At 37.1% G+C, this 26,043-nt stretch overlaps 1 protein-coding gene across 4 annotated transcripts in view; it reads left to right on the top strand.

The window, feature by feature from the left end:
- The window catches only part of hivep3b (HIVEP zinc finger 3b), a 104,514-nt gene that overhangs the window by 75,026 nt on the left and 3,445 nt on the right, over positions 1–26,043 (top strand). For 2 of the 4 annotated variants that reach the window (XR_012392246.1, XR_012392247.1), the window contains 5 exons: positions 8,058–12,691; positions 12,837–12,987; positions 19,367–19,542; positions 19,633–19,728; positions 25,088–25,701. Coding sequence is in view for 2 of the 4 variants with exons in the window: in XM_009292502.4 (XP_009290777.1) it covers positions 8,498–12,691; positions 12,842–12,987; positions 19,367–19,542; positions 19,633–19,728; positions 25,088–25,701 (5,226 nt within the window). In the remaining 2 variants the exon portion in view is untranslated. The remainder of the gene's footprint in view (positions 1–8,057; positions 12,692–12,836; positions 12,988–19,366; positions 19,543–19,632; positions 19,729–25,087; positions 25,702–26,043) is intronic. The other 2 variants (XM_009292502.4, XM_009292503.4) reach the window with 1 other exon arrangement.

Raw genomic sequence — 26,043 nt, 5'->3', positions numbered from 1 at the left:
CCCTATATACCGTGGCAGATCATCTGCCTCTTAGAGTCCCAAAAACCAGATGTAAGCTTAAAGATGACCGTGCATTTGCGGTGGCTGCCCCCAAGTTATGGAATGCCCTACCTCCTTACATCAGGCTGGCTCCCTTGCTGTCTCTGTTCAAATCACACCCCAAAACCTACCTTTTCTCCTCGGCCTTTGTCACCTACCTTACACGTACAGTTGTTTCACAACTTGAGCTGTATATTATATGTTATCTGTGGTTAGTGTTTTAATTTTCATTGTACTGTTCAGCACTTTGGTCTACTTTTCGGTGATTGTAAAGTGCTTTATAAATAAAGTTGAATAAATAAATACACATTAAATTACAATATTGAAGAAAAATGCTAAATAGCATGCTAAATAATCCAATGTTTGATGTCCTATATGATATTTTCACAAATAAAATGATATAACCAACACATTTCATGTTATTTTAGGGAAATAATAGCATACCTGCAACTTCTCAAAGCGAGCAGCCAAGTTTTACTGTTGCTAAACAAAATCAAATAAACTAAAACAAATCAGACATTTTAACAATGTAAACAAATATAAAAATAAATGTCAAGTTGGTTACTGCTTTCTTAACTGGTTCACTTGTCCGAAAATCTGCAACAATTTTAGTATTGATGCTAAAACATGACCAATAAAACCTGCATGTCTGCTCTTCTTGGCTTCAGAGATGCTCAATGTCATGTAACTACATTGTCAGATGCGCTGAAGTCTTTAAGAGGCTCCGCTAATGACAGGCACTCAAATATACATTTGTATTAAATTGCTTATTTATCGCAAACCATTGCAATATACACATTTGCAATATTTCAATAGATTTGATACATTGCTCAACCCTAATTGCTACAGTACAAACACTAATGTGGTTGCATTTGAATAGCCACAGCACAAAAGACCACCTACTGACCGAACATGATCTTTATGATGGTCTTTAAGGATTATAAACAGTCTTTAAGGATTGAAACAGTCGTTGCCATACAAATTCTTTTCATTTGATTGCTTTCCTGCTCGCTCCTAAGCTGCGTAACTTGGGTTTATTCACTTAAAATGTGTATAACGCCGAGGGTACCAGCAAAAATAATGCAGAGCCTGAGAAAATAAGAGGGAAGAATCTGGATGCAATCCAAACACAAGTGTTCACAAGAGACTCGTATGAGATGGGCATGGGCAAAATGGATAGTCGCATTAGCACAATACAGTTTTTCGAATTAGTCGATATTGATAATTAAAGCTATAAAAGTCTCTTTTTTTATTAGTAAAAGTTGTAGAACAAAACTTTCTTTGGCTTAATAGCAAAAATACTGTACATTTTTGTGAAATAATAAAACAATGTTAAAATAATATCATTTAATTTGATACATTTAATGAATATTCTTCATTTTATGGTTGCATTTACATATTATGTTAATGAATTATGAGTTGAAAAACTGTCTAACTAGATCCTTGTGGCTCAGTGATTCTGCAGGTTTTTCGTGTCAGTGTTGATTTATCAGGCTTTAAACTGGTTTAAATCATCAAAACATTTGTGATTTATATCAGTTTAGTGTTTTTGTTGTTGAGGAATCAGTGCTTTTGCTCTAAGCTTGAACTGCCTTCTCTCTCTCTCTCTCTCTCTCTCTCTCTCTCTCTCTTATTTTTTAGTATAGAATTTATATTGGCATAATGATTTTCAATTTATCTCCCAGCTCTATTTTGAGCTGGTTATTATTACTGAAAAAGCATGTTAATATCAAGTGGAAACAGGACTGCATTGTGATTAGATTATTTAGATCACACCGCCATCAGTTGTGTATTGTAATTATGCAAGCATTAGACAAAATGAGCTCCTCGAATCAAATTGTTCTCCTTATTTACAGCCTTGAAAAGCCCTCACGTGGCCTCTAGAGTCCTTGAATCTACTTACAACTCTATTAAAGAAAGCATGTTCCACAGAAGCAGGGTCAGCTCACCTGGAAACCACTAGAAGCGAGGCGACCGCATCCATTCGGGAGATATTTATATCATTTTTGCTGGTGCAATTAACATCCGACGAACAAGGTGACATTTCTGTTATCAAATCTGGAGAGTTGTCACCAGGACGGTGGGAGGCAGAGAAAAAGCAAGAAAATTGGAGAGCTCTAAAATGTGTTTTTCCACTCCTGTCTAGAAGCTTCCGTGGGCTATTCTAGGAAATGGCTTGACGGTTTTGTTATTTCATCGGCTCAAGCACACTCATTTTACTGCCCCTTCACAATATGTCAGGTTTTCGACATGCAGATGTTGGTTTACCAGTTCATGCACACTCTGTGGTCCTGTTTTTGCAAATCTGAAGAGTTAAAACAAACCTAAATTAATGTTTTTCTTTCATTTTTTAAGAATAATGGTGCTTTTTTGGCATTGATGGTTCTATAAAGAACTCCTTAACATGAAAAGGATCTTTCTTTTCCACAAAAGGGTCTATATGTAATGAAAAAAAGTTCTTTATACTATAAAATGGCTCCATTTTTGTACAAAGTTGTATTCATTGAACTATGAATTACAGTCAAGCTCAAAATTATTCATACTCCGGGGCTATGAATAATTTTGGTCCCACTTTATATTAAGTGGCCTTAACTACTATGTACTTACATCTAAATATAAAGACAACATACTTACTGTGTTCATAATGTATTAAAGAACACTTCTGGTGCACTTTGGATGGGATACGGGTAGGGTTAGGGACATGTTTGGTGGTATTGGTAGGTTTAAGAAAGGGTTAAGATGTACGGTTATAATTATAATATAAATAATAGGATATAATTATAAACGTAATTACAAAAATTCATTACAGATGTAATTACATGCATGTATTTAATAAATCATAAGTACAATGTAAAATGATGTATTTACTCAATAAGTACATTGTAACTAATTATATTTACAGTGTAAGTACATATTAGTTAAGGCCACTTAAAATACAGCAAAGTTGGACCATAATTTCTGGCTTGACTGTATACATTTGATTGAAATATTGACTTTCGACATGTTTAAGAAGGGATTGGACATGGGATTATCCCAGATAAATAGTGATACATCAGACCTTAGTAAATCCAGTCAATTACATGTCACATTCACATGATATCGGCATGGTCTGACTTTTGTGTTTTTGTGTCAGTTTTGACAGAATAAAAAATTTAAAATGTTAAAGTTTATTGTAAAGGTTGTTTTAATTTTGACTTATTTAGCTCAATGCTATTTTAACTAAAAGCTGATTTTAAGGTAATTGACATCAAATAATGTGTCTCAAAGAAAAGTCAAGGTTTTAAAACTGCCAACATTTTCTGTTATACTATTTCTACGGTATATGTAAGTTTTTTTCTTAACGTTTTTTATTTTTATTTTTATTTTTATTTTTTTTATTTCATTTTATTTTGTTTTATTTTATTTTATTTTTTTGTTTTGTTTTCATTTGTTTTGTTTTTTAGGACGACAGTATCTCCAGCAGAAAATAAATCCAAAGGGGCTGTTTTAAACTGTAAAGAAATCTGTGTTCTTGAAGATGACAGCAGAAGTCAATGATCCATATGAATTATTTAGCCTGACACGTTTACTGTTCCAAAATATTTGAAATGTTTCCTAAAGTAAATTGTATTGTGTTCAAAGGGGGAAAAGCTTTTTGTTTTTGTTTTTTTAATTATTTAATTATTTCAAAAAAGAAAATATTTCAGAGCAGTAATCACATTACCGTGAAACTGATATTTTTATCCAAGCTTATCATACTTTCAGAATCTTATACCGGCCCATGTCTAGGTGGTGATCGTTGATCCTCTTTAATTTCACGTCAAGTAAAAGTTTCAGGCATTCTCTCCAAATATGAGGTGGGGAAAAATTCAAGTTCTGAGCAGTCTGAAATGCAGAATTTAAAATGACTAAGTTACAAAATGGGAAGTAAGATTGTGTCAGTACAACAGGGTCTGCATGTCAGTTTAAGAAGGTCCCAGCTGTTCGATATTCCCTGTCCATATGCTTAAGAGAGAGAGAGAGAGAGTGAAAAAGTAGAGGAAATCTTGCATCATTTTTGTCACATTCTCCTCATGCCTTCAGTTCATCCTCCGTTTGACCTCTGCCTGGCTTCGTTTCTCTCTGTTGTTGATGCTACGTGAGTCTGTTATCTGTGCCAAATGACTGTTGTTTTCTTTGGTATTCTAGTATTTAGGATCCAGCATCATGTGTTTCTTTATTGACAAAGCACAGTCCAAATCTTTCATATATTTTGTACATTTTATATTGATCTTATAAATATAATTTAGTACATGATCTTACTTGAGAACAGTGGCACCAGCTATGTGTTGTGTTAAGATTCTTATGTGCCCATTTGACAGCTTCAGTTAACATTCGCAGTGTCTTGAGCTTGACTTAGGAGATGCAGATGTAAATACACTCTGACAGAACAGATTGTTCAATCTGAACAAACACTTTATTTACAAAAACAGTATCATCTGTAATAATTATAACAGTATGTTTATCCCCATTCGTACAGTATTTTTTTCTCTGGGATTATAAAATATTTTCACCATTTAAAGGGGGTAGTTGGAAATTGTACAGTCGTCTGAATCAGGAATGTCTGTTTTTCTTTCATATCCCTGGCTTATTTACTTACTGTTTGTTCTTTTGTCAAACACCAAGGTTGTGTGGTGACATAATTGCCATTTGTATCCATATCTCTGAGCTTCCACAGGAGATTAAAAGTTGTTTTGTAAAGGCCTTTTGGTCACCGCAATGCACCATATGGTTTCACTTTGAGGTAATCAGAAAAGAAGAAATCGTGCGTATTAAAAATGGACATTACGTTATAGAAGTGGTAGAAATGTATTGCGTATACTCTGCAATTTAACTGCTGCCACCTCCAAATGCGTAGTTCGGCACCAAATTATAGGACTTGAGCTCCAAAACAGCTCTACAAACATCCTGTTTATTTATTTTATGTTTTCTCTGTTATGTGGAGTCCAACCTATTGTATTTTAATAACATATTCTACACATACCCCAAACATAAATCTCTTACATAACAAGTGTCAAAACCAGTTCCTGAAGGACCACAGCTCTGCACAGTTTAGTTTCTACCCTAATTAAACACCTGATCAAACTAATTAAGTCCTTCAGGCTTGTTTGAAACCTACAGGTAAGTATGTTGAAGCAGGGTTGGAACTAAACTGTGCAGAGCTGCGGCCCTTCGGGAACTGGATTTGACACATGTGCCTTACATTAACCTATTGTGTTTTAGTAATGTCTACACCTACCCCAACTCGATACCTACCCTTTACAATATGCAAAAACAGTAATTATTGTTGTACAGTGACATAAGAATGATATTATGTGGGTCTTAACGCCCCAGTATATTGATTGGGACTCTATACTGCTCAGTGAGCACCATCTTTCAGATGAGATGTTAAACCGAGGTCCTGACTTTCTGGGGTCGTTAAAATTCCCAAATTTGCTCACTGGCCTCTGTCCATCATGACCTCCTAACCATCCCCATATCATAATTGGCTTCACTACCTTGTGTCCTTTCTCCACAAATCAGCTAGTGTATGGTGTGCAGTCTGCTGTCGCATCATCCAGGTGGATGCTGCACACTAGTGGTGGATATGGTGATTTTTAGCCTACTCATCATTTAAATCATTTAGTCTTAATGTAACCTAATCACATAATTTGTATTACTTTCTTCCTTTAAAAGGTCTATGGAAGGTTCATTCATTTGTTTGATCTTCGTAATCACTTATTGACTATAGAACTCAAAAGACATCAAGGATGTAATGGGATTGGTTATGGTTAACATGTAAACTAATTCACCTGTTACACTTTCTCATTTGACAACTCCTCCATCTACAAATTTCAGACCATCTCTGAGATATAAATATTACTTTGACAAACACTGGCTAAAAGAATACTTAATAATTATAACATTGAAAAAAATGTAAAACAGAGTGTATAATAAAACGTGCACTAAAATTAGACTTGAATTGAATCATTAGTAAACTTACACATATGGATCTGAGTGTTTGGTGATCTCTGTGTGTGTGTTTCCTTTCAGTTTTTGCTATATATAGTCTGCTTGAACATGTCGTAATTGTGGGTCTCCCTGCCCAGTTCCTTTTGCATAGACATCTATGAATAATTCATGCTTCCTCATAGAAATCCCTCTTAATCGTTCAGTTTAAGGACCATATCAATACAATGTCAGAGGTCATTAAGCTGTCTTTGATATATGGACAGACATCCATTGCAGAGTGGTAACAACAGTGTCTCCTATTTGTCTCTTTTACTCTTTGCCTTTTTATTTTACATCTGTTTGTGTCAATCCAAACGTAAAATCTAACAATAAAGTGCTGTAATTTTATATAATGCACCACACACTCTTTTCACAGTAATAACCAGTTGTGTTCATTATAAATTTGTGGTTCAGTCCTTTTGCAATCAAATGTATACCTATGTCATGAATAATGATGAAGGTCTTAGTGTTGTTACATCTTCAATAATTGCTTGCTGTTGATAAAAAAAACTGTGTAACCAAAGCCTACCTCTGCTTTGAGAAAGCTCATTAAATTGTTGCGCATCACTCAGCCAGGAGCAGCTGTTTGAGAAAGCAAACTCAGTCAAGAATCTGTCAAGTTATTTCAAGAGGAAAGCTGTTTTTCTTCTGCACACTTCTTTTCCCTGAGTGAACACCAAGTAATGAAGCCTAAGATGCTGTCGTTTTTGTGAACATATGGGGAAAGACACAATATTGAAAGCTTTTTCCAGTAACCGTCCTAACTGAATGCAATACATTTTCTGCAAGTTAATTTTTTTTGTTGACTTTAATTTATCGCACCTCTTTGACAAGCAGTTTTTAAGTTCCTGTTTGAAAGACAAAAAATGTCATTAAATAGTGTTAAATTTAGTTTATCTTAATTTTCTTGAAATCTTAGAAGTTAAAAATGGCAATTTGGAGAAAAATATTTTGTGGAAACCATACAATTAAGCCATATAAAACACTCTTTTATTTGTCATGTATCTCGAATTGTATCTTCAAAAATAGTATAATTTGCTGATTGAACTTTCTAAGGCAAGAAAGGCATTGCTCTTTTAAAATCTGTCTTTCATGGCAGTACATTAAAAGGTGTTTGTCAAACTGGTTTGCCATGCTCAAGTAGGATATGAGACTGGGATCACCAAATTTGTTCCTGGAGGTCCATTGTCCTGCAGATTTTAGCTCCAAACCCACCTGAATAAGCTAATCAAGGTCTTACTAGGTATACTTGAAACATCATGGCAGGTGTGTTGAGGCAAGTTGGAGCTAAACCCTGCCAGGGCACCAGACCTCCAGAAATGAGATTGGTGACCCCTGGTATAAAACAATGTTACCCATATTGTTAATTCTTATTAATAGTCTTGGAAGTATGCTGACCGCATTCCTCATGTCTTGTCATAGTCTAATGTATGATGTAGATGGGGAAAATCATCTTCTAAGCTATATTCATCCTATAAGCTAAAAACAAAGCTGAAGATATAAGTCCAATCTCAAAGTATGTGTGTGTGTGTGTGTGTGTGTGTGTGTGTGTGTGTGTGTGTGTGTGTGTGTGTGTGTGTGTGTGTGTGTGTGTGTGTGTGTGTTTGCGTGTTTGCGTGCGTGCGTGCGTGCGTGCGTGCGTGCGTGCGTGCGTGCGTGCGTGCGTGTGTGTGTGTGTGTACAAAAACCATAATTGGCTTCGAAGACGATTTTAAAAAAGCTATTTCTTTGTGTTTATACATGTATAAATTGTCTTTAGAGTTAGTTTTCTGTTTTGTCCTGACTATCAATCTTAAGATTGGCAATTTATTAAGAAGCATGTTTTGTTGTTAATTAGAATATTGTAAACATGAATATCTTGAATTCTCATTTTTAGCAGTTTGGAGTCAGGAATACTGATGAATCCAAAAAGGAATCACATAAGACGATGTTTGGCAATAGTTGTAGCTTTCCCTGCACTTTTTATTCTAACAACTGACCAGTTGTTTTATGTGTCTGTGTCTTTTCAGGGCCAGTGAAGTTCTAACATGTGACAAGCTGAAGACTGGAGACTAATAGATCTTCAAGAATTATTTACATGTCAGCAGAGAAAGTGCCTCAAAAGCAATTTGAAACATTTTTTGTCAAGCTCCATTGCCAGGCATCAGACCAAAAGACACACAATGATGAAGTTCACCAAGGCTGTTTGTGAACAGGAGAGGGGACGTTTAGCAAACAACCAGCATTCACATATATGGCGGCTGCACCATGGCACTGTTTAATTGTGCCTTTGTCTTTTAAGCACACTGTCCGGTATCTTACATTAATTATGGCATAATATAGTTAGCCCCCTAAAGCAAGAATAAAGACTTTTTTTCCTATCGGAAAGGTATTGATGCGATGATGTTTATCAGATTGGTGGTCAAAGAACCATTCCCATTGTGTCCTTAAGGCCTTCACCCCACATCCTATGGAGGCAGAGGAAAAGCAGTCTGCCGATGGGGAGCAGTCTGGTCAACAACCGCAGCCATCATCAAAGTCTTTGTTAGCAGCACAGCTGCCTCAGTTACAGCAACAAGCTACCTCGCAATCTGTCCATGGATCACATGGCCGCCTTCAACACAGGCAGCCGAAACGCTGTGAAATGCTCCAAAGGCAGAAGCAGCGACATCAGTCACAGGCGAGTGGGTCATCTTGGCAGCTCTCAGAAATACCTGGTCCTTCAAGAGGCAGCTGTTCTGCCCTGGGAGATCCATCTCCCCAATCTCACAATGTCCATCAAACTCAATCTATGCCCAATGTCGAAGTACAGGAAGGCACCCCATGTAGACAAGAGCGCAAACCCCAAAAACCAGGGAAATATGTGTGCACATACTGCGGCCGACCTTGTGCAAAACCTAGCGTCCTGCAAAAACATATCCGATCCCACACAGGAGAGAGGCCCTATCCATGTGTCCCATGTGGCTTTTCCTTCAAGACCAAAAGCAACCTGTACAAACATCGCAAATCTCATGCACACCGAATAAAAGCAGGCATGGCTTCAAGTCGTGAGGAAACAAGTTTTATTGGGCCAGAAGGTGCAGTCTTGGGTGAAGAACAAGAAGAGGGTACGGAGGGAGAGAGTACAGGTTCTGAGGATGAGACAGGGCAGCACCAACCATCTACCTCACAAGGCAGACCAACTCTGAAAAAAAGCTGCAAAGTGGAATTGTCATTCATAGAGGAGGGACCCCAAACTGAGGATTCACAGGCAGTCAAGCAAAGGTTAGCAATGAGGCTAAGTGAGAGAAAACGTGCGCCCAGAACATCTTCAGATGATACACGATCCTCATTGGGTCCTGGCAGTAAGGGGAGCACAGAATCCGGATATTTTTCCAGTTCTGGGAGTGCTGAGCTCTCCCAAGTGAGCCCACCAAATGCCAGTGCTAAAACATATGCTGAGATAATTCTAGGAAAGTATGGACGACTAGGACAACAGCAACGAATTCCACATCAACAACTGCAGTTATCATCATCATCTTCAGGTCAACAAGAAAAATCAATCCCTTTCACCGTTCCCAAGACACAAGTCATTGAGCATATAACAAAGTTAATCACTATAAATGAAGCCGTGGTGGATACAAGTGAAATTGATAGTGTCAAACCAAGACGTTCCTCGCTCTCTAGAAGAAGCAGCATTGAGTCTGTTAAGTTCTCTTCACCCAAAGAACATTGTGTTTTTGAACCAAAAGCAGAAGCCCCTGGCTCTTGTGGCTCTGCTGTTCAACTTATTTCTGGTAGTTTTGCTGGCGAATTAACTGGTTCGTATTTGACAGAAGCAGAAAAATTGGCTGGTCAGAGCTCTAGTGCTTTTCTCTACAGGAGTCAATCAGTGCCATCTTCTGGTAAATCTTCAGATACGACATCACACAGCTTTCGTCTCAGTCATTCCTTTGATGATCAGCAGGCCATAGCAGCTGAAATGAGAATTGGGCCCCATCAACGAATGTTGCGACGCCAGCCTGCTATTGAGATGCCGGTTGGAGCGGAGCTCATTATAGAGGATGCAGGCCCTTCATCTTCAAGTTTAAAAAAAACTGAACCAGGAATAAAGCGAGAAAGGGAAATTTTCTTATATGAGTGTGAAATGTGTGGAAGTCATTTAAAGAATCAAGACTCTTTTGCTGCACACAGACTAGCATGCATGAGTAAATCTTTACATAGTTTTCAAAGTGAAGAAGGAAGTGCTTTAATTGAAAACCAGCCACAGATCATGAGCTACAAGTTCAAAGCTATGGCCATGGCTGTTCGCAAGCGTAAAAAGAAAGAGGAGAGTCTTGAGGAAGACCCCCCCAGTCCAGGTCCAACCGCTGTGTCATTCTGCTCTAAGCCTCTGTCTATGCCAGGTTGTAGTGATAATCAGGGTGCATCTTGTGGCCTTTCACCAAGTGAGCTAGAAAGAAGGGGTTCCTGTAAAGAAATTTCTGTCATCCAACATACCAGATCATTTGAAAAACAGGAAAGCATCCCTATGACAAACCAGGAAGAAGAGCCAGAACATGAGCCATCACAGGAGCCAAAACCAACCTCTACTTCCCGGTTAATTCGTCAATCCAACATTCAAGTTCCAGAAATTCTTGTTACAGAGGAGCCAGATTCAGAGATGTTATCTCAACCAGTAAGCACCTCTCTAGAATCTGAGAAAGTGGAGGAATTCCAGTGGCCTCAGCGTAGCCAAAGTCTGTCTCAGCTCCCTGCAGAGAAGCTACCGCCAAAGAAAAAGCGTCTCCGTTTGGCTGAGGCAACCCAATCATCAGGAGAATCTAGCTTTGAGTCAGTATCGCTGCCACACAGCCCAAGCCAAGAGAGCAATGTTTCCCATGCCTCCAGCCGATCTGCATCCTTTGAGGAAATGGGAAGGCCAGACTCTGAAATGCAAAGTGCTACTAGGAGCTCCCAAGTTTCTCACATGCTCACCGTCCCATCAAGTGTCTATCAATACCATCAGTCTCAAAGAGAGATGCGGCGCTCAACCTCTGAACAGGCATCTGCAAGTCCGGCTTACCCAGCACATGTAGAAGAAACAAGAAGCAAGTCATTTGACTATGGCTCCCTATCTCTAGAGCGTACTTCTGTTACTTGGAAGGAGAGGAGGAAATGTCTCTTGGTGAAACACGGAACTCTTGGTGAACCTGACCATGAGGAGCCATCTTCTAAACATGGCTTCTTAGCTGTTTGCCAGTCCTACCCAGCTCATCCTCCTTTCACAATCACAGAGAACAGAGAGGGAAACAGGACCTCTAGGTTTAGCTCAGAGAATATAGGCAAGACCTTGCAACTGTTCCACTCCCCTCTTGGCCTCCCACCAGCAGTTTTCCCTATACATCAAGCAAATCCTGATTTTTATTCCTCAAGTCAGCTAACTAGATTCGTCCCAGTCACTACAGGAATCTCAGCAGTCATTTCACCGCAAATGTTTCACCAAGGCTACCTTCACAGTGAGACACCTCCGGTAAATCAAAGACCCACAGAGTATGTAGAACGCCTGCCCCTTCAGCCACTCGCAACTTTATTCCCGCTACAATCAAGTGATGTTGCTCAGGCGGTTTGCTTTCCCATGCCAGGAGGTCTGACTATTCAGGTCCCCTCTGGGCCTCTTTTCAGGGAGTTTAGGTCATCACCATCCTCTTTGCCTAGTCCTGTTCATTCACAACAGCAGCTAGTAGTTCGCCACAGTCCCCATCCTGTGATTGCTCCTTGCCTTCAACAGCTTGTGCCAGTGGTGTCCCTTGTAGTGCCTGTGCGCTTACAGACTCACATTCCTACCTATGCTAGTGCCATGTATACAACCATCTCACAAATTTTAGCCACAACACAACATCCAATCTGTTGTACAGCTATGGTCATCATGGGTAAACTGGAGGAAGACAAGATTCAGAGATCTTACCTTAGGCTGCCCTCGCCAAGCCCTAAGAGCTATATTCCCTTGCCGCTGCCTCTCGAACATGGAGCAGGAACTTCATCTGATGACAGCTATGGACAACTTGGTGCCGGAGGAAGTAAACGAATGCTGTCCCCCGCAGGTAGCCTAGAACTCAGTTTAGAGGCACATCGACACCAAAAGCGGGTAAAAGAAGAGGAGGAGAAAGAAGAGGATGACAAGGAAAATGCTGATAACAAATGTGATGAAAAATCTCAGGAGTTAAGTCAGGGTAAAAATAAGTATAGGCTAACAGTGGAGAATGTCGGCAGGGAAAAAGATCCAAGAGAAGTAATAGAAACGGAAGAGTCAAGCAAGCAGAACTTACATCAACACAAAACTGAAACCTTAAAGGAGGAGGAAAGGGAAGAGGCAGAACACCGGTATGCTCCAAGGGTAGCTAGTCCAGTGAGAATCGTGGATCCTTCATATCCTAGTTTGCATACAACAACATCTGTCAGTTGGTGCTACCTAAATTATACAAAGCCCAACCCATCTACACATAGAGATTCAACATCAGTCTATTCCTCATGGAGTGTTAGCATGCATAACCCCAATATACCTGGTTTGTCCACCAAAATATTACTATCTCTGTTGCGCTCAAAACAAAAACATAGTGCTGAAACATACACAATGGCTACAGCTCCACCACCAACCATTGACAAGCTGGTTTCTACAGACAGCAAGGAGACCAGTGCATCAGAGGTAATGATCTCTGTAATTTTACATTTGTAAAATAAGTATGCATATTTAAGACTTTTTTATGTTTATTCTACCATGTATCTATCATGTGTTTTGTAAGTTGTGTAAATGTATTACAGTGTTGGTAAATTAGCCTCTCTGTCTGGAGTGTAGGTACATGCCTCACCACCCAGCACCCCCGTCAAAGTAAAAGAGGAACCAACAAGTGAAAGTAGGGACAAAGATAAGGAGAGTGCTGATGACATGCCAGCTACCTCGACTCAAAATGAGGCAGTACGTGTTTGCATTTTTGAGGGCGGGTGAGTAAATTCAAATACAAGTTATTTTAAATCTGTAGCTTCGCGAGCTAAAAAGTTATCTGCACAATAAAAGTCCAATTATAACTGCACATTTTTGCACTGAACTCTGCTACTCATTGGAAGAAGTAGCTTGTGATTTGGAAATTCACTATTTAAAAATAGTTGGACTAGTATTATGCTACTGAAAGTTATTAGCATTGCTACATTCACGTTATCATATTGCTCATGTTATCTAAAATTGGCCTAAAGTATTTCATTTCATGGCATCTACAGTGTATAGCATTATATACACATAACTAGGACTGGAGAGCAGCTTATTCATGATCTTCCTCACAAAGAAAGGGATTACCACTGAACCTGGTGTTTTCTGTTTGTTTTTTACTATCTGAGTGACAAAGAGATTGTAGTACAGGTGAAACTATGAGCCATTAGAGACTTCAATTATCCTGCCTTGTTCAGTCGTCTATAGAATTCACACCTTGCTCAAAGGTATGAATTTGGATGGAGCATAGAGAGAGGGAGACTGCTGATAGCTTAGTAGCCCTGCAGATTTATTTTTGAAGTCTGCTGCTCATTAGTGTTTTACCAGCTATATCTACATAGCACAGTTAAAGAGTAAAAACAAAACTTTCACCTTGAGTGACTAGAAGAACTACTGAAATTTCATCATGGAAATTCACAGTGAGAAAATTATTTATTGTTTTTTTTTTTAGGAACACTAATTGTTAGCAACAATGGCCTATATGCACTGCTAGTGTTTTTGAGCCAACAACAAACTTCGGGTAAAAGCTTTTTGTGACTATTTTCAATTTTATAAGGTTCTTTTTACAGCATCAGTGTTGTAATGTACAGTAGTTACAATACATTCTGTTAAATAAATGTAAGCATCCATAAGGTTGTTAAAGCATAAAAAGAGACAAAAGATTTTAGCGCAGGTGCAATCATTAGCGGCTGGCTAGCGCAGAAATTAAATTGAAAATACTGGGGTAATATTAATTTCCATATTTTAAAGACATGGCATGGGAAAATTTAGTTTAATGCAGCTGAGGCTCGAACCAGTGACCTACTGCATCGCCTGCATGCTTATTAATGGAAGTCTATTTTGCGAAAAGTCCAGTGTGATCGTGGCTTTACTGGTGGAATGTGCAATCAATGAAGATTGGCCACCAGGCTGGTCAAATTTAGCCATAAAACCTCCAACACTAAATAGGCCAGTGTTTAAATGAGCATTATCACACTCGTAGCAGTGCGATATGGTTGTATATCAGCACTGGTGGTAGGTGTGCGTTCGCTGGAGGCCTCAGACCGATTGCCTTAGTGCCCCCCACCAGTGCCGATATATAGCCATGTCGCACTGAGTGTGATTTTGCATTTATACAACAGTTCGATGGTAAAATCGTGTATATAAAAAATTTAATCAAACACAGAGAGTCTCAAAAGCTTTTTGTACAAGGAACTACTTTCTTCCACCATTCATTCACATCTGCGAGCTGACGGTCAGTTCACAAATGTCACTTTAGAGCTACTATTTAAATGATTCTCTTGCTTAATGTCTAAAGTGATGACAAAACAGGTCATTTTACTCACATTTTAAGATTATAAGGCAAAACGGCAAGATATGCCATTAATCTACAAAGGTCTCATAGTATTTCTCTGCTGCAATCAAAATATCACAATAATTAACTCCGAAAACAAAACACTACCAGTTTCTGTGGTATAAATACAGCAATACAAGATACAAAAGAGAGATTGACTTAGAATGCCACTTACCTGATTTATATAGATTTTTTTCAGCTGTACATTGAGAAAACACTGAGTAGGAACTTATAGGCTATAAGGACTTATAATGCTGTCTCTGTCGTCATCTTGTGGCCTCAACCATCACTCTTTTTGTTCTGCTCAGACTGATGGTGGTTGATGCATTAAATCTCTGAAATGATAAATATTTTAAAATAGGCACTGTCCTTATAAATAAAGTACATAGTTGCAATCTAAACAACTACATTCTCGACTAAAATGCCTCATAACCAGGGGCGGACTGGGACAGCATTTGCAACTGCCCCTGCTCATAACTACATTATGTTGTCCAACAGCAGCAATATTTGTCAAACTGTAGAGTGTCCTCTGCTTGTTACTGTTTGTGGGCGGAGTATTACACAAGGGTGAAGGGTTAAGAGGCTGTGCTGTTATTTGCAGAATATTGTATGGCTATCAGCCAATCAGATTCAAAAACCAGACAGATCTATTATATAAATTTCATTGTCCAACCATTGAATATATATATTAAAGCAATAACAAAAGGGAGTGAGATATTAGGAAATAATAATATTTTCAAATTTCTGATGGATAAAAATACAAATAACTTTACCAAAAAACTTCTAAACACTTATGAGTGTGTGATCAATGGTGATAATCAAAAATTAAGATTTTTGTAATAATCATGCGACCATACGTTGTAAAAGATGATTAGAAAACCTTTTTTTTAGTAAAAAAAAAAAAAAAAAAAAGAAGAATTATAAGGCCTGCAGATTGATGGAGGAATGGATAATAAAAAGGAGAGATAGTCAAGCTGACCTGTAAACATCAAAAGCTTGGGCTTCATTAGCAGGGTCTCTTGCATTCATCTGCTTATGCAGGGCTCTCAATGTGCTCGAGTGCTTAAACTGCAGCAACAGCTCACCATAGCCTGCATTTTTATTCCTGCTTCCTTTGTCTCTCTCTCTCTCTCTCTCTCTCTTTCTCTCTCTCTCTCTCTCTGCCTTTATTTTGCTCGTACTCTTCTTCCGCCTTGCACACCCACGCGCTCCCTAATCACATCAGACTGTCTCGCACACACACTCCATTTTGTCTCCAAAACTTCTCACATCCATCAGCACCCTTTTGTCTTTGTGCCTTCATAACAATATTTGCCGTCATCATTAGTAGAACACAGTGTTACTGCAGGACAATCAAAGATAGACGTGTGTGTGTGTGTGTGTGTGTGTGTGTGCGTGTGTGTGTGTGTGTGTGTGTGTGTGTGTGTGTGTGTGTGTGTGTGTGTGTGTGTGTGTGTGTGTGTGTAGTCGATGTCCCCTTTTTAAAGACACCTTTCTAAAAATAGTCGACAGGTGTTTTGTGTGTAATAAAAGACTTTAATGTTGTTCCTCTGATTGCATTTGCAGTATCATGAATGAAGGCTGGCTCCTACAAAATGGAGTGTAGTAGATTTGTTTTTTTTTTCCTTGTGGAAACAGATGTGTAGAGAATCTGTTTTTTCTCCTCCACTCCATCAATTTTACTCTTGTAATGAAAGCATGCAAACAGCTTTCAGAATGCATATGCTATCTTTCCAAAAGCACCCCATCATCCATATGAAGTAAATCAAATAATGCAACTATGCATTATTTATGCAATACATTAATATTCTCTCCAACTACTGCAGAATTACCTTATAAGCTTGTTGATTGCGACATCGAGATTTGGAACAGCAAACATTAAAATATACTGTATACACTCACCGGCCACTTTATTAGGTACATCTTACTAGTACTGGGTTGGACCCCCTTTTGCCTTAAGAACTGCCTTAGTCCTTTAGGGCATAGATTTAATAAGTACCAAGGTACTGGAACTTCTCAGAGATTTTGGTCCATATTGACATTATACGTAGCTTAATGCAGTTGCTGCAGATTTGTTGGCTGCACATCCATGATGTGAATCTCCTGTTCCACAACATCCCAAATATGCTCTGCTGGATTGAGATCTGGTGACTATGGAGGCCATTTGAGTACAGTGATTTCACTGTCATGTTCAAGAAACCAGTCGGAGATGACTTGTGCTTTATGACATGGCACGTTATCCTGCTGGAAGTAGCCATCAGAAGATGAGTACACTGTGGTCATAAAGGGATGCACATGGTCAGCAACAATACTCAATTGGTGTGTCATTGAGACAATGCTCAGTTGGCACTAATGAGCCCAAAGCGTGCCAAGAAAGTATCCCCCACACCATTACACCACCACCAGCAGCCTGAACCGTTGATAGAAGGCAGGATGGATCCATGCTTTTATGATGTTGATGCCAAATTCTGACCCTACCATCCGAATGTCTCAGCAGTAATTGAGACTCTTCAGACCAGGCACCATTTTTCCAATCTTCTATTGTTTATTTTGGTGAGCCTGTGCAAATTGTAGCCTCAGTTTCCTGTTCTTATCTGACAGGCATGGCACCTGGTGTGGTCTTCTGCTGCTGTAGCCCATTCACCTCAAAGTTTGTTGTGTTATGCTTTCAGAGATGCTTTTTTGCAGTCCTCGATTGTGACAAGTGGTTATATGAGTTACTGTTGCCTTTCTTTCAGCTCGAACCAGTCTGATCATTCTCCTCTGGCATCAACAAGGAATTTGCACCCACAGAACTGCCACTCACTGGATATTTTCTCTTTTTTGGATCATTCTCTGTAAACCCTAGAAATGGTTGTGCATGAAAATTCCAGTAAATCAGCAGTTTCTGTAATACTCAGACCAGCCCGTCTTGCACCATCAACCATGCCACATTCAAAGTCACTTAAATCTCCTTTCTTCCCCATGAGGGACCTATGATGATCGGTTTGACCAGCAGCAGATTGTCTTCGCCATGTCTACATGCCTCAATGCATTAAGTTGCTGCCATGTGATTGACTGATTAGAAATTTGCGTTAACCAGCAGTTTGACAGGTGTACCTAATAAAGTAGCCAGTGAGTGTATATGGTAATACTTTACTGTATATTAGATTTCTTTAACTACTAAGTACTTAAATACGGTTTTATATACAGTGTTTTTTGTGTGATTAATTTATTGCAAACCCACTTCCTTTGTTATTAAAGGGTGATAAGGCTCAGAGAAGGTTTTAGTGGTATAGGTTGTGTTGGTAAAGTGGTAAAGGATGGGTACATGGTCTGATCTAGTGTACATGTTTTACAGATGTATTTGTTATTTAAAATATTGTAATAAATATTTATTACATATATTTAATTACATTGTAAATATAAATTAAAAATATGCTTTTTTAGTCTATGTATTAGGTGTGTTTGAGAATGAATGCCATTTAGCAGTCTTACAGTATATCACCCTGAAGAGGTGGACTTTTCTAGTACTGGCTCTGAAATTTGCATATGCAATAATACAATGTTATACCAAAAATTTAAATGTTAAATTGTTTATTCTTCTGCAAAAACTATTATACAGTAGTTCATAAAATAACATAAGAACATTATAGTTCAACGTAAGGAAAACACTGCAGGTGTATTGTAAAATTCATTTATACACCGTTAATAATCCTCTAGCCGATATACTTTCATAGGTTAGGATATTGTTGTTGTTTTTTTCCATCCTGCTCTGATTCTAGCCAAATGTAATTTTAGCTTTTTAACTAAAATATAAAATACATGTAAAATAAAAAAAAATAATTATATAATCTTACAAATTTTATTTAATATATATATTTTTTAAATATAAATTTCAAAAATATATAATTTACATTATTTACTTTTTATTGATTATTATTTACACATTTATTTAGTTGTTTATATTGGGTATATAACCCTCATATAGTGTATATAAGTATATTTAATTATTAAACTCATTTCATATTAATTGATTATTTATACATCTATACATGTACAAAAGTTTGTTTCACAATACTGGCCAACCTGAACTGCAGTTTGCCACTTATGAAATGAGTATTCAAGTTATCGTCCTATTATATTCAACACTTAAATGAGCCTAGTAACAAGACAAATACTGAAACAATATAACAAAATTAAAATATGTGCTAATAATAGTTAGCCAGTTTACTTTTTCTGTGGAATAGTAAGCATTTTGGGCCTTAAAAGCCATGTCTGTCTTTGTTTTTGTTTCTTTCTACCTAAATTTTAAAGCTATGCTTTATTTATTTATATACTTTATTCATTTATATACTTTATTCATTATTTATTCATTCCTCATTGTTTAAGAAATTTATAGAACATAACTTTCATTCATAGTACATAGTATTGTATCAACTTTATTATATACAGTAAAGGGATCTTCAGTTGATGCTTATTAAGAAGCTTATGGATTTTATTGGCCACTTTTAGCTCTCTGTCCTTAAGTGGAATTGTCTCGCCAGCAAAAAATACAATCTTTGAGCCAAAGTGTGGATTCTTTGAGACTATCTTCATAGTGACAAGTGCTGAAAATATATAGCGGAACCCGGAGCTCTTATAATGAGAGATTCAGTGTTTGGGGAGTTCACATGAGGGTCCTGCCAAAGTGAAGATCTTTGCATTATTACTCTTCATGAATGTGATAACCTTATATATTAGATAGATTAAAAAATAGATTTTTTATGAACACCTCTATCTATCTGTCTGTCTTACCTGAACAGGTATAAGTCAAACGAGGATTATGTGTATGTTCGTGGAAGGGGAAGAGGCAAGTACGTGTGTGGTGAATGTGGGATTCGCTGTAAGAAGCCCAGCATGTTAAAAAAGCACATTCGCACTCATACAGATCTGCGTCCGTATGTCTGCAAGTACTGCAACTTCGCCTTTAAAACCAAAGGTAGACATACATTCAAACTCATCCTATCATCTCTTTAAAGGCTCACGTTTCGGTACTGTGTTGATGTTGAGACTTGTCTTTTTCTTCAAGGGAACCTTACCAAACACATGAAGTCTAAGGCTCATGGTAAGAAATGCCTGGAGATGGGAGCATCCGAGTCCTCTGAGCTGGACCCTGAGGAAGCAGGTAATGTTAACAAAAAGATTGTACGTAAAGTTGAAAAAAAATAATAATAATAAATAAATAAATAAAGTTGAGAAAAAAAAAAAAAAAATATATATATATATATATATATATAAATATATATATATATATATATATATATATTTATATATATATATATATATATATGTTTTTTTTTGCCTTCCAGAGAAAGTCGTATTTGTTTTATTTTTGCTAGAATAAAAGCTGTTATAAATTTTTTAAACCCATTTTATAGTCAATATCATTAGCCCTCTTTAGCATACTGTTTACAGAACAATCATTATAGAATGACTTGCAAAATGTCAATGCTATGCTTATTACCCTAATGCTTAATTAACCTAGTTAAGCTATTAAATTGCACTTTAAGCTTAGTAGTGTCTTGAAACATATCTAGTAAAATATTACGTACTGTCATCATGGCAAAGATAAATGAATCAGTTATTATAAATGAGTTATTAAAACTATTTAGAAAAATCTTCTTTCTGTTAAACAGAAATTGGGGGGAAAATGTTTAGGTTAGCTGACAATTTTGACTAAAACTGTATGTGGTTTGAAGGATGATTTGTAATTGCAGTTTAATATAATGAAACTAAAACATATTGTAGACAGGGCCTAAAATGAACATGCACAAAATGAACACATTATTAATCCAATCATATTATACGATTAAATCTACAACAAAATGCCACTATAATACTATCAAACTTCAAAATGTTTCATTGTCATTTTAATCGATGTGACCAAATTATAAACTCAACAAAAGGGCTGCACAATATATTATTTATATATCATATCATTCTGCAGTTGTAGGATCTGTGATGTTGAGTTTATAGGTTGGGTTGGGGTTGGGGTTAGAGTTGACCAGCAGTTACAGTTCAGAACATGACATTTGTGGAGTCACTTTAGAGATTAATCAAAAGTGAAAGTTAACCAACTGTGAGAGCCTTTCAGTCAATTTCAGGCTTCATTTCAAGTTTAAAAAGGCACAATAAAAGTTTGTAACTTTAATAAAGATTTATTTCATTGAATTATTCATACAAAGTTTGAACAGACTATAATTTTTTACATTTGATTTAATTTCCATACCTAAATACTAGGGATGTCCAGATTCGATCACATGATCAGAAATCGAGCCCAATTAGTCAGTTTTTAGACTCAACTGGAATAGGACGTTACCTCCCGATCAGGACTTGAATATATATGTATATTTATATATTCTCATTATTTTTTAACACATCTATAGTTATGCAGAGGCACAGAGTTAGACCTCTTTCTTGACTTCACACAGAAACAGCTAAATGGATGCGGTATGACATCACTTTGTTGCAGAGACTCTATTGGATAAACGCCAGCAAAGTAGATCACGGATGCAGCTTGAAGCAGAAAGCACGAGTATGTCTGTGGTCTGTAGGTATTTATAAAGTTGATGACAACAACATTTCTATAACATAGTGTGAGATATGTAAACTAGTTGAGTTGAGGTGCTATTTTTTTAATATTAGATGTTTTTATATTTACTGTAGCACTAAAGTCTAAAAATGAAAAATTTATATTATTTATTACGTGATTGTTCAAGCTATCTCACAGAAGTGCTCTAGCTATCTCACAGAAGTGCTCTGCTTGTTAACAGAGTTGTTGAATGTTAAAATAAGGAATAATTAATAAAAAATAAACATCCGGATCAGTTTCTTTGCTCTTCTTTATTCTTTTTTTAATGTATTATTGAAGTATTGAATCTGGTTTGAGTATCGGCAGATACGCAAAATCAAAAGATTCTGACTCGAGGCTAAAAAAAAACCTGATCGGGACATCCCTACTAAATACTGTCAGGTTTCCTCCAGAAAACCAAGCTCTATGAATTTCACATTAATCTGCTCTGTTGTATACATCTAATCTTGAAACTTGTTGATTATATTTCATACACGATTAGGTCTAAATGATTAAATTCCTTTCCAAAATAAATTTTCAAGTTTTCTGGTGAAATTGTTTTAATATTGCAATACACATCGCAGAAAAAAACGAAATATTGCAATGTCATATTTTTTTTTATATTTAGCATCGTATTACAATGCATACACATGAAGCACATGTACTGTATATGATACTTCAAAGTGCAGTATAAACCCCTTAAACATCTTTTTTCTTTTTCTTTTTTATTCAAGAATTTGCTCTTCCAGATCGGTGTTATTTTAGCATGTTTGCTTCATTGGTGCAAAAGTGATGTCAACCTTGCAGTTTGCTTTTAGATTTGAAGGTGAAAATCTAATGAAAATAGTTTGCCATGAAGAGAAGCACGACCGACCTTCAATTCACTGAATTTATATGAAGCCAGAACTGAAAACTGCCTTTCTCCCTCTATCAATCTGTCTGTCTGTCTTTCATTCTCTCGTAGGTTGTCTTTTCTTCACTTTTCTCATTCTCAGTCCATGTTCCAAGGACATTTCATTCAGCAACTCTTCATTCACTAGATTTAAAATATAGTTAATGAATGAAGCAGAGCTCCAAAACAGATTTTAATCGTTTATTTATTGCATTACAGTGTTATATATAGATTTTTTCTTTTAAAGTAATACATCATTTTCAGCAGTTTAAGCAACAAAAGAACAGGTTGTCCGCTGGGTCTTAGAAAGTCTTAAATTTCAAAAACAGGCCTTAAAAATCTTAAATTCACTGAAATATTGTGTTGTAGGTCTTAAATCATTTTAAACAGGTCTTAATTTTCCTATGTGCAAGCAAAGCATCTATTAATAATCAATCTCAAATATTTTATATATATATTTAAGTTTTTTATTGCAAAAAGATACAGTTGTTACTCATTTTTACAGCAAATTCTCCAAATTAAACTCTCTAATCAAGTAAAGAAATCTAAAGCAGCACATCTGTTTACATGATCTTTTATTAATAGAAAATATTTACGGAAGTGACTGGGCCATTAGAAATATCCTTAGTGTTTACCGTGTATAAGTCTTAATTTTCAGTCGTAATGGTCTTAATTAATTAGTCTTAAATTTGACTTAAGGAGACCTGTAGAAACCCTGAAGAGCTTTTAAAATAAATATACACAAATTTGTACTTAAAGTTTTTGATGTTGATAAACAAAAACAAAACACAATAAAGCCTCAACTACTTTAAAATCAACTAAATAATGAAGAAACATAATGAAGTGTTTTCTTGGGACAAGTTTTTTTTTTTTTTTGCCACAAAATTAGTAAATTTATTTTAGTGTATTTTAGCTATGACATATTACACAGTTACTTAAATTGTATTAGCATCTCTGAGAAATATTCACTAAATTAAAATGTGTGACAAGTGTAAAAAGGTTGACGCCAACTCCCATTCAAACTAAGCAGGGTGGTGCGTGGTCAGTACCTAGATTGTAGACTTCCTATAGGTAAACCTGGAATTTTTTTAAAGTGGTGTTAGCGAAGCCAGTGGTGTTGCTTACTGTGAGGTCTCTTTGTGTCATAATACCCAAGTATAGTGATGGGAACTAGGCATGTGCCAATCAGGTTTTTTGCGCTCATTTTTTGAGTCATTTGATTTTGAGTATCTACCAATACCAAAAGCCGATCCGATACTTCTATAATGCATAAAAAAAGAATAAAGAGCAAAGAAACAGATCCAGGGTTTTCATTATGTTTTATTTAATTCACTTTTTTAACATCCAACTTATGTGAAGTAGCTTAAACAATCAACTAATGAATAACATCAAGTCTTCACTTTTGGACTTTAGTGCAACAGTAAATATAAAAATCTCTAATATAAAAATAAAAAGCACCTCAACTTAAAATACCTGACAGGCAATCCCAAGTTTGCATATCTCACTGTTTCCTATGGCAATGTCGTAAATCATTTATTAATTTTCTTGTCGGCTTAGTCCCTTTATTAATCCTTGGTCGCCACAGCGGAATGAACCGCCAACTTATCCAGCAAGTTTTTACGCAGCGGATCCCCTTCCAGCCGCAACCCATCTCTGGGAAACATCCACACACACATTCACACACACACTCATACACTACGGACAATTTAGCCTACCCAATTCACCTGTACCACATGTCTTTGGACTGTGGGAGAAACCGGAGCACCCGGAGGAAACCCACGCAAAGGCAGGGAGAACATGCAAACTCCACACAGAAACACCAACCTAGCCGAGGTTTGAACCAGTGACTTTCTTGCTGTGAGGCGACAGCACTACCTACTGCGCCACTGCCTCGCCATGTTGTAAATCATCAACTATAAAATACCTTCAGACTGCAGACATACTCACGATTTTTGCTTAAAGCTGCTTTCGTGTTCTACTTTGCCGGTGTTGTGCCAAGAAACGCACCCCTGCCACAAAACGCACCCCCTCATAAATTTTCATTAACATTCTCAGTCTATATTTAAAACAAAAATCAGAGGCCAAAGTTGATTAAAATGTAAAATGTTTATTATTTTGATGGATAAAGCATGGACAAGAAGTTAAACGTATTTTCAAACGCACTAGGTTTACAAATAAATGTAAAATAATAATATTGACTGTTGTGTAGCCTGAAATTAGACTTTTTGGTGGGTTTTAAACAGACATTTAGGCTACATGAGCATACAAAATTGTTGTTGTTGTTTTAAACTAAACCACACATTTTACCACAAACAATTTACCTACTCTCATTGGTATTGTATTTAAAATCAATGTATTGTATTTAATTTATTATTTACAATTAAAGTCAGAATTATTAGCCCCCGTTTATTTTTTTCCCCTATTTCTGTTTAACAGAGATTTCTTCAACACGTTTCTGAACATAATAGTATTACTAACTCATCTCTAATAACTTATTTATTTTAACTTTGCCATGATGACATTAAATATTATTTTACTAGAGATTTTTCAAGACACTTCTATACAGCTTAAAGTGACATTTAAAGCCTTAACCAGGTTAATTAGATTAATTAGGCAGGTTAGGGTAATTAGGTAAGTTATTGTATAATGATGGTTTGTTCTGTAGACTATCGAAAAAATATAGCCTTAAGGGGCTAATGATATTGACCTTAAAATGTTTTTTATTATTAAAAACTGCTTTTATTCTAGCTGAAATAAAACAAATAAGACTTTCTCCAGAAGAAAAAATATTATCAGACATACTGTGAAAATGTCCTTGCTCTGTTAAATATCATTTGGGAAAATTTTTAAAAAGAAAAAAAAAATTCAAAGGGAAGCTAGTATTTCTGACTTCAACTGTATAAGTGCTTCACTTTTTCTGCTAGATCCGGTCTACCTTTTGGTTCAGTTTTGAATTTGCATATTTATTTTCCTTGTATAGTCCTTTGTTATATAATGAGCATCTCCTTTTCTGTCCATTAGGAGGCAGTGATGAGCGAGTGTGTGAGTCAGAAGACCAGGAGGGCCACCAGTTCTCTGATGTTGACGATTCTGAAGTAGAAGATGATGAAGATGAGGAAGAGGACTTCTCCTCCCATGATGAGCCATCTTCAGCCTGCTCTACTGACACCCGTCAGTCTACAGGTGACCTTTCTGAAAGTGGCCACGGCTCACAGACTGAGCCCTCTGACCCTACAGCAAGGGAGGAATACTCTTCACCTCATAGGCCTTGGCCTGGCATACGAGCCATGTCTCCAGGAGGCAAGAGGGCGTCTTTCTCTCGGAAGGGCTGGGAGGTTTCCCCGAGGAACTTCTCCCCAAGCAGCGAGGGCTCTCCTCTCAGAAGCCTGTCTCCAAGGGTTGAATTGTCCTCACCCAGTCGTCATCTCTCTCCATCTCCAGAGAGAGGCCCGTCACCCATCAGAGCTTTGTCTCCTCTCAGACCTCTCTCTCCTCTGAGACCCGTGTCACCCGCTAGATACAGGAGTGCCAGAGCTCTATCCTCCCCTACGCCTTTAAAGCCTCAGCATCGCCCGCACAGCTCTCCCGCAGGCCTCCACTGGGAGCCCAGCAAACCAGCTACTAACACTCAAAAGGTAGGCAATGTAACAATTTAAAGGGGTCTTGTTATGCTGGGTTTTTACGAGATGTTATTTTCCAGAATGCTTCTGTGGAAAAATGCTTGACAGATTATTACTATGCCCTGCTGCTAATGAGACTTTTTGGATAAAAGCAAAAACACTGCAAAAACTAAACATGTAAATGAGCTGCATGTCCCTGCCCAATTACAGCTCATGCTTTTCTCCAGTAGCTAAATGTCAGTAAACTCCTGATATTTGGTTCTGAACGCACAGCCAAATAGTATCAGTATATTAGACCTGTGAAAATGAACCTGAACCACACTGTTCCAGTTACTATGACCAATTATGTGAAGCTGC

Source organism: Danio rerio, chromosome 16 (assembly GCF_049306965.1).
Source record: "Danio rerio strain Tuebingen ecotype United States chromosome 16, GRCz12tu, whole genome shotgun sequence".
Classification (NCBI taxonomy): Eukaryota; Metazoa; Chordata; class Actinopteri; order Cypriniformes; family Danionidae; genus Danio; species Danio rerio.
The sequence above is the reverse complement of the archived record's forward strand: the minus strand, read 5'-3'. Positions and strand labels throughout refer to the sequence as shown.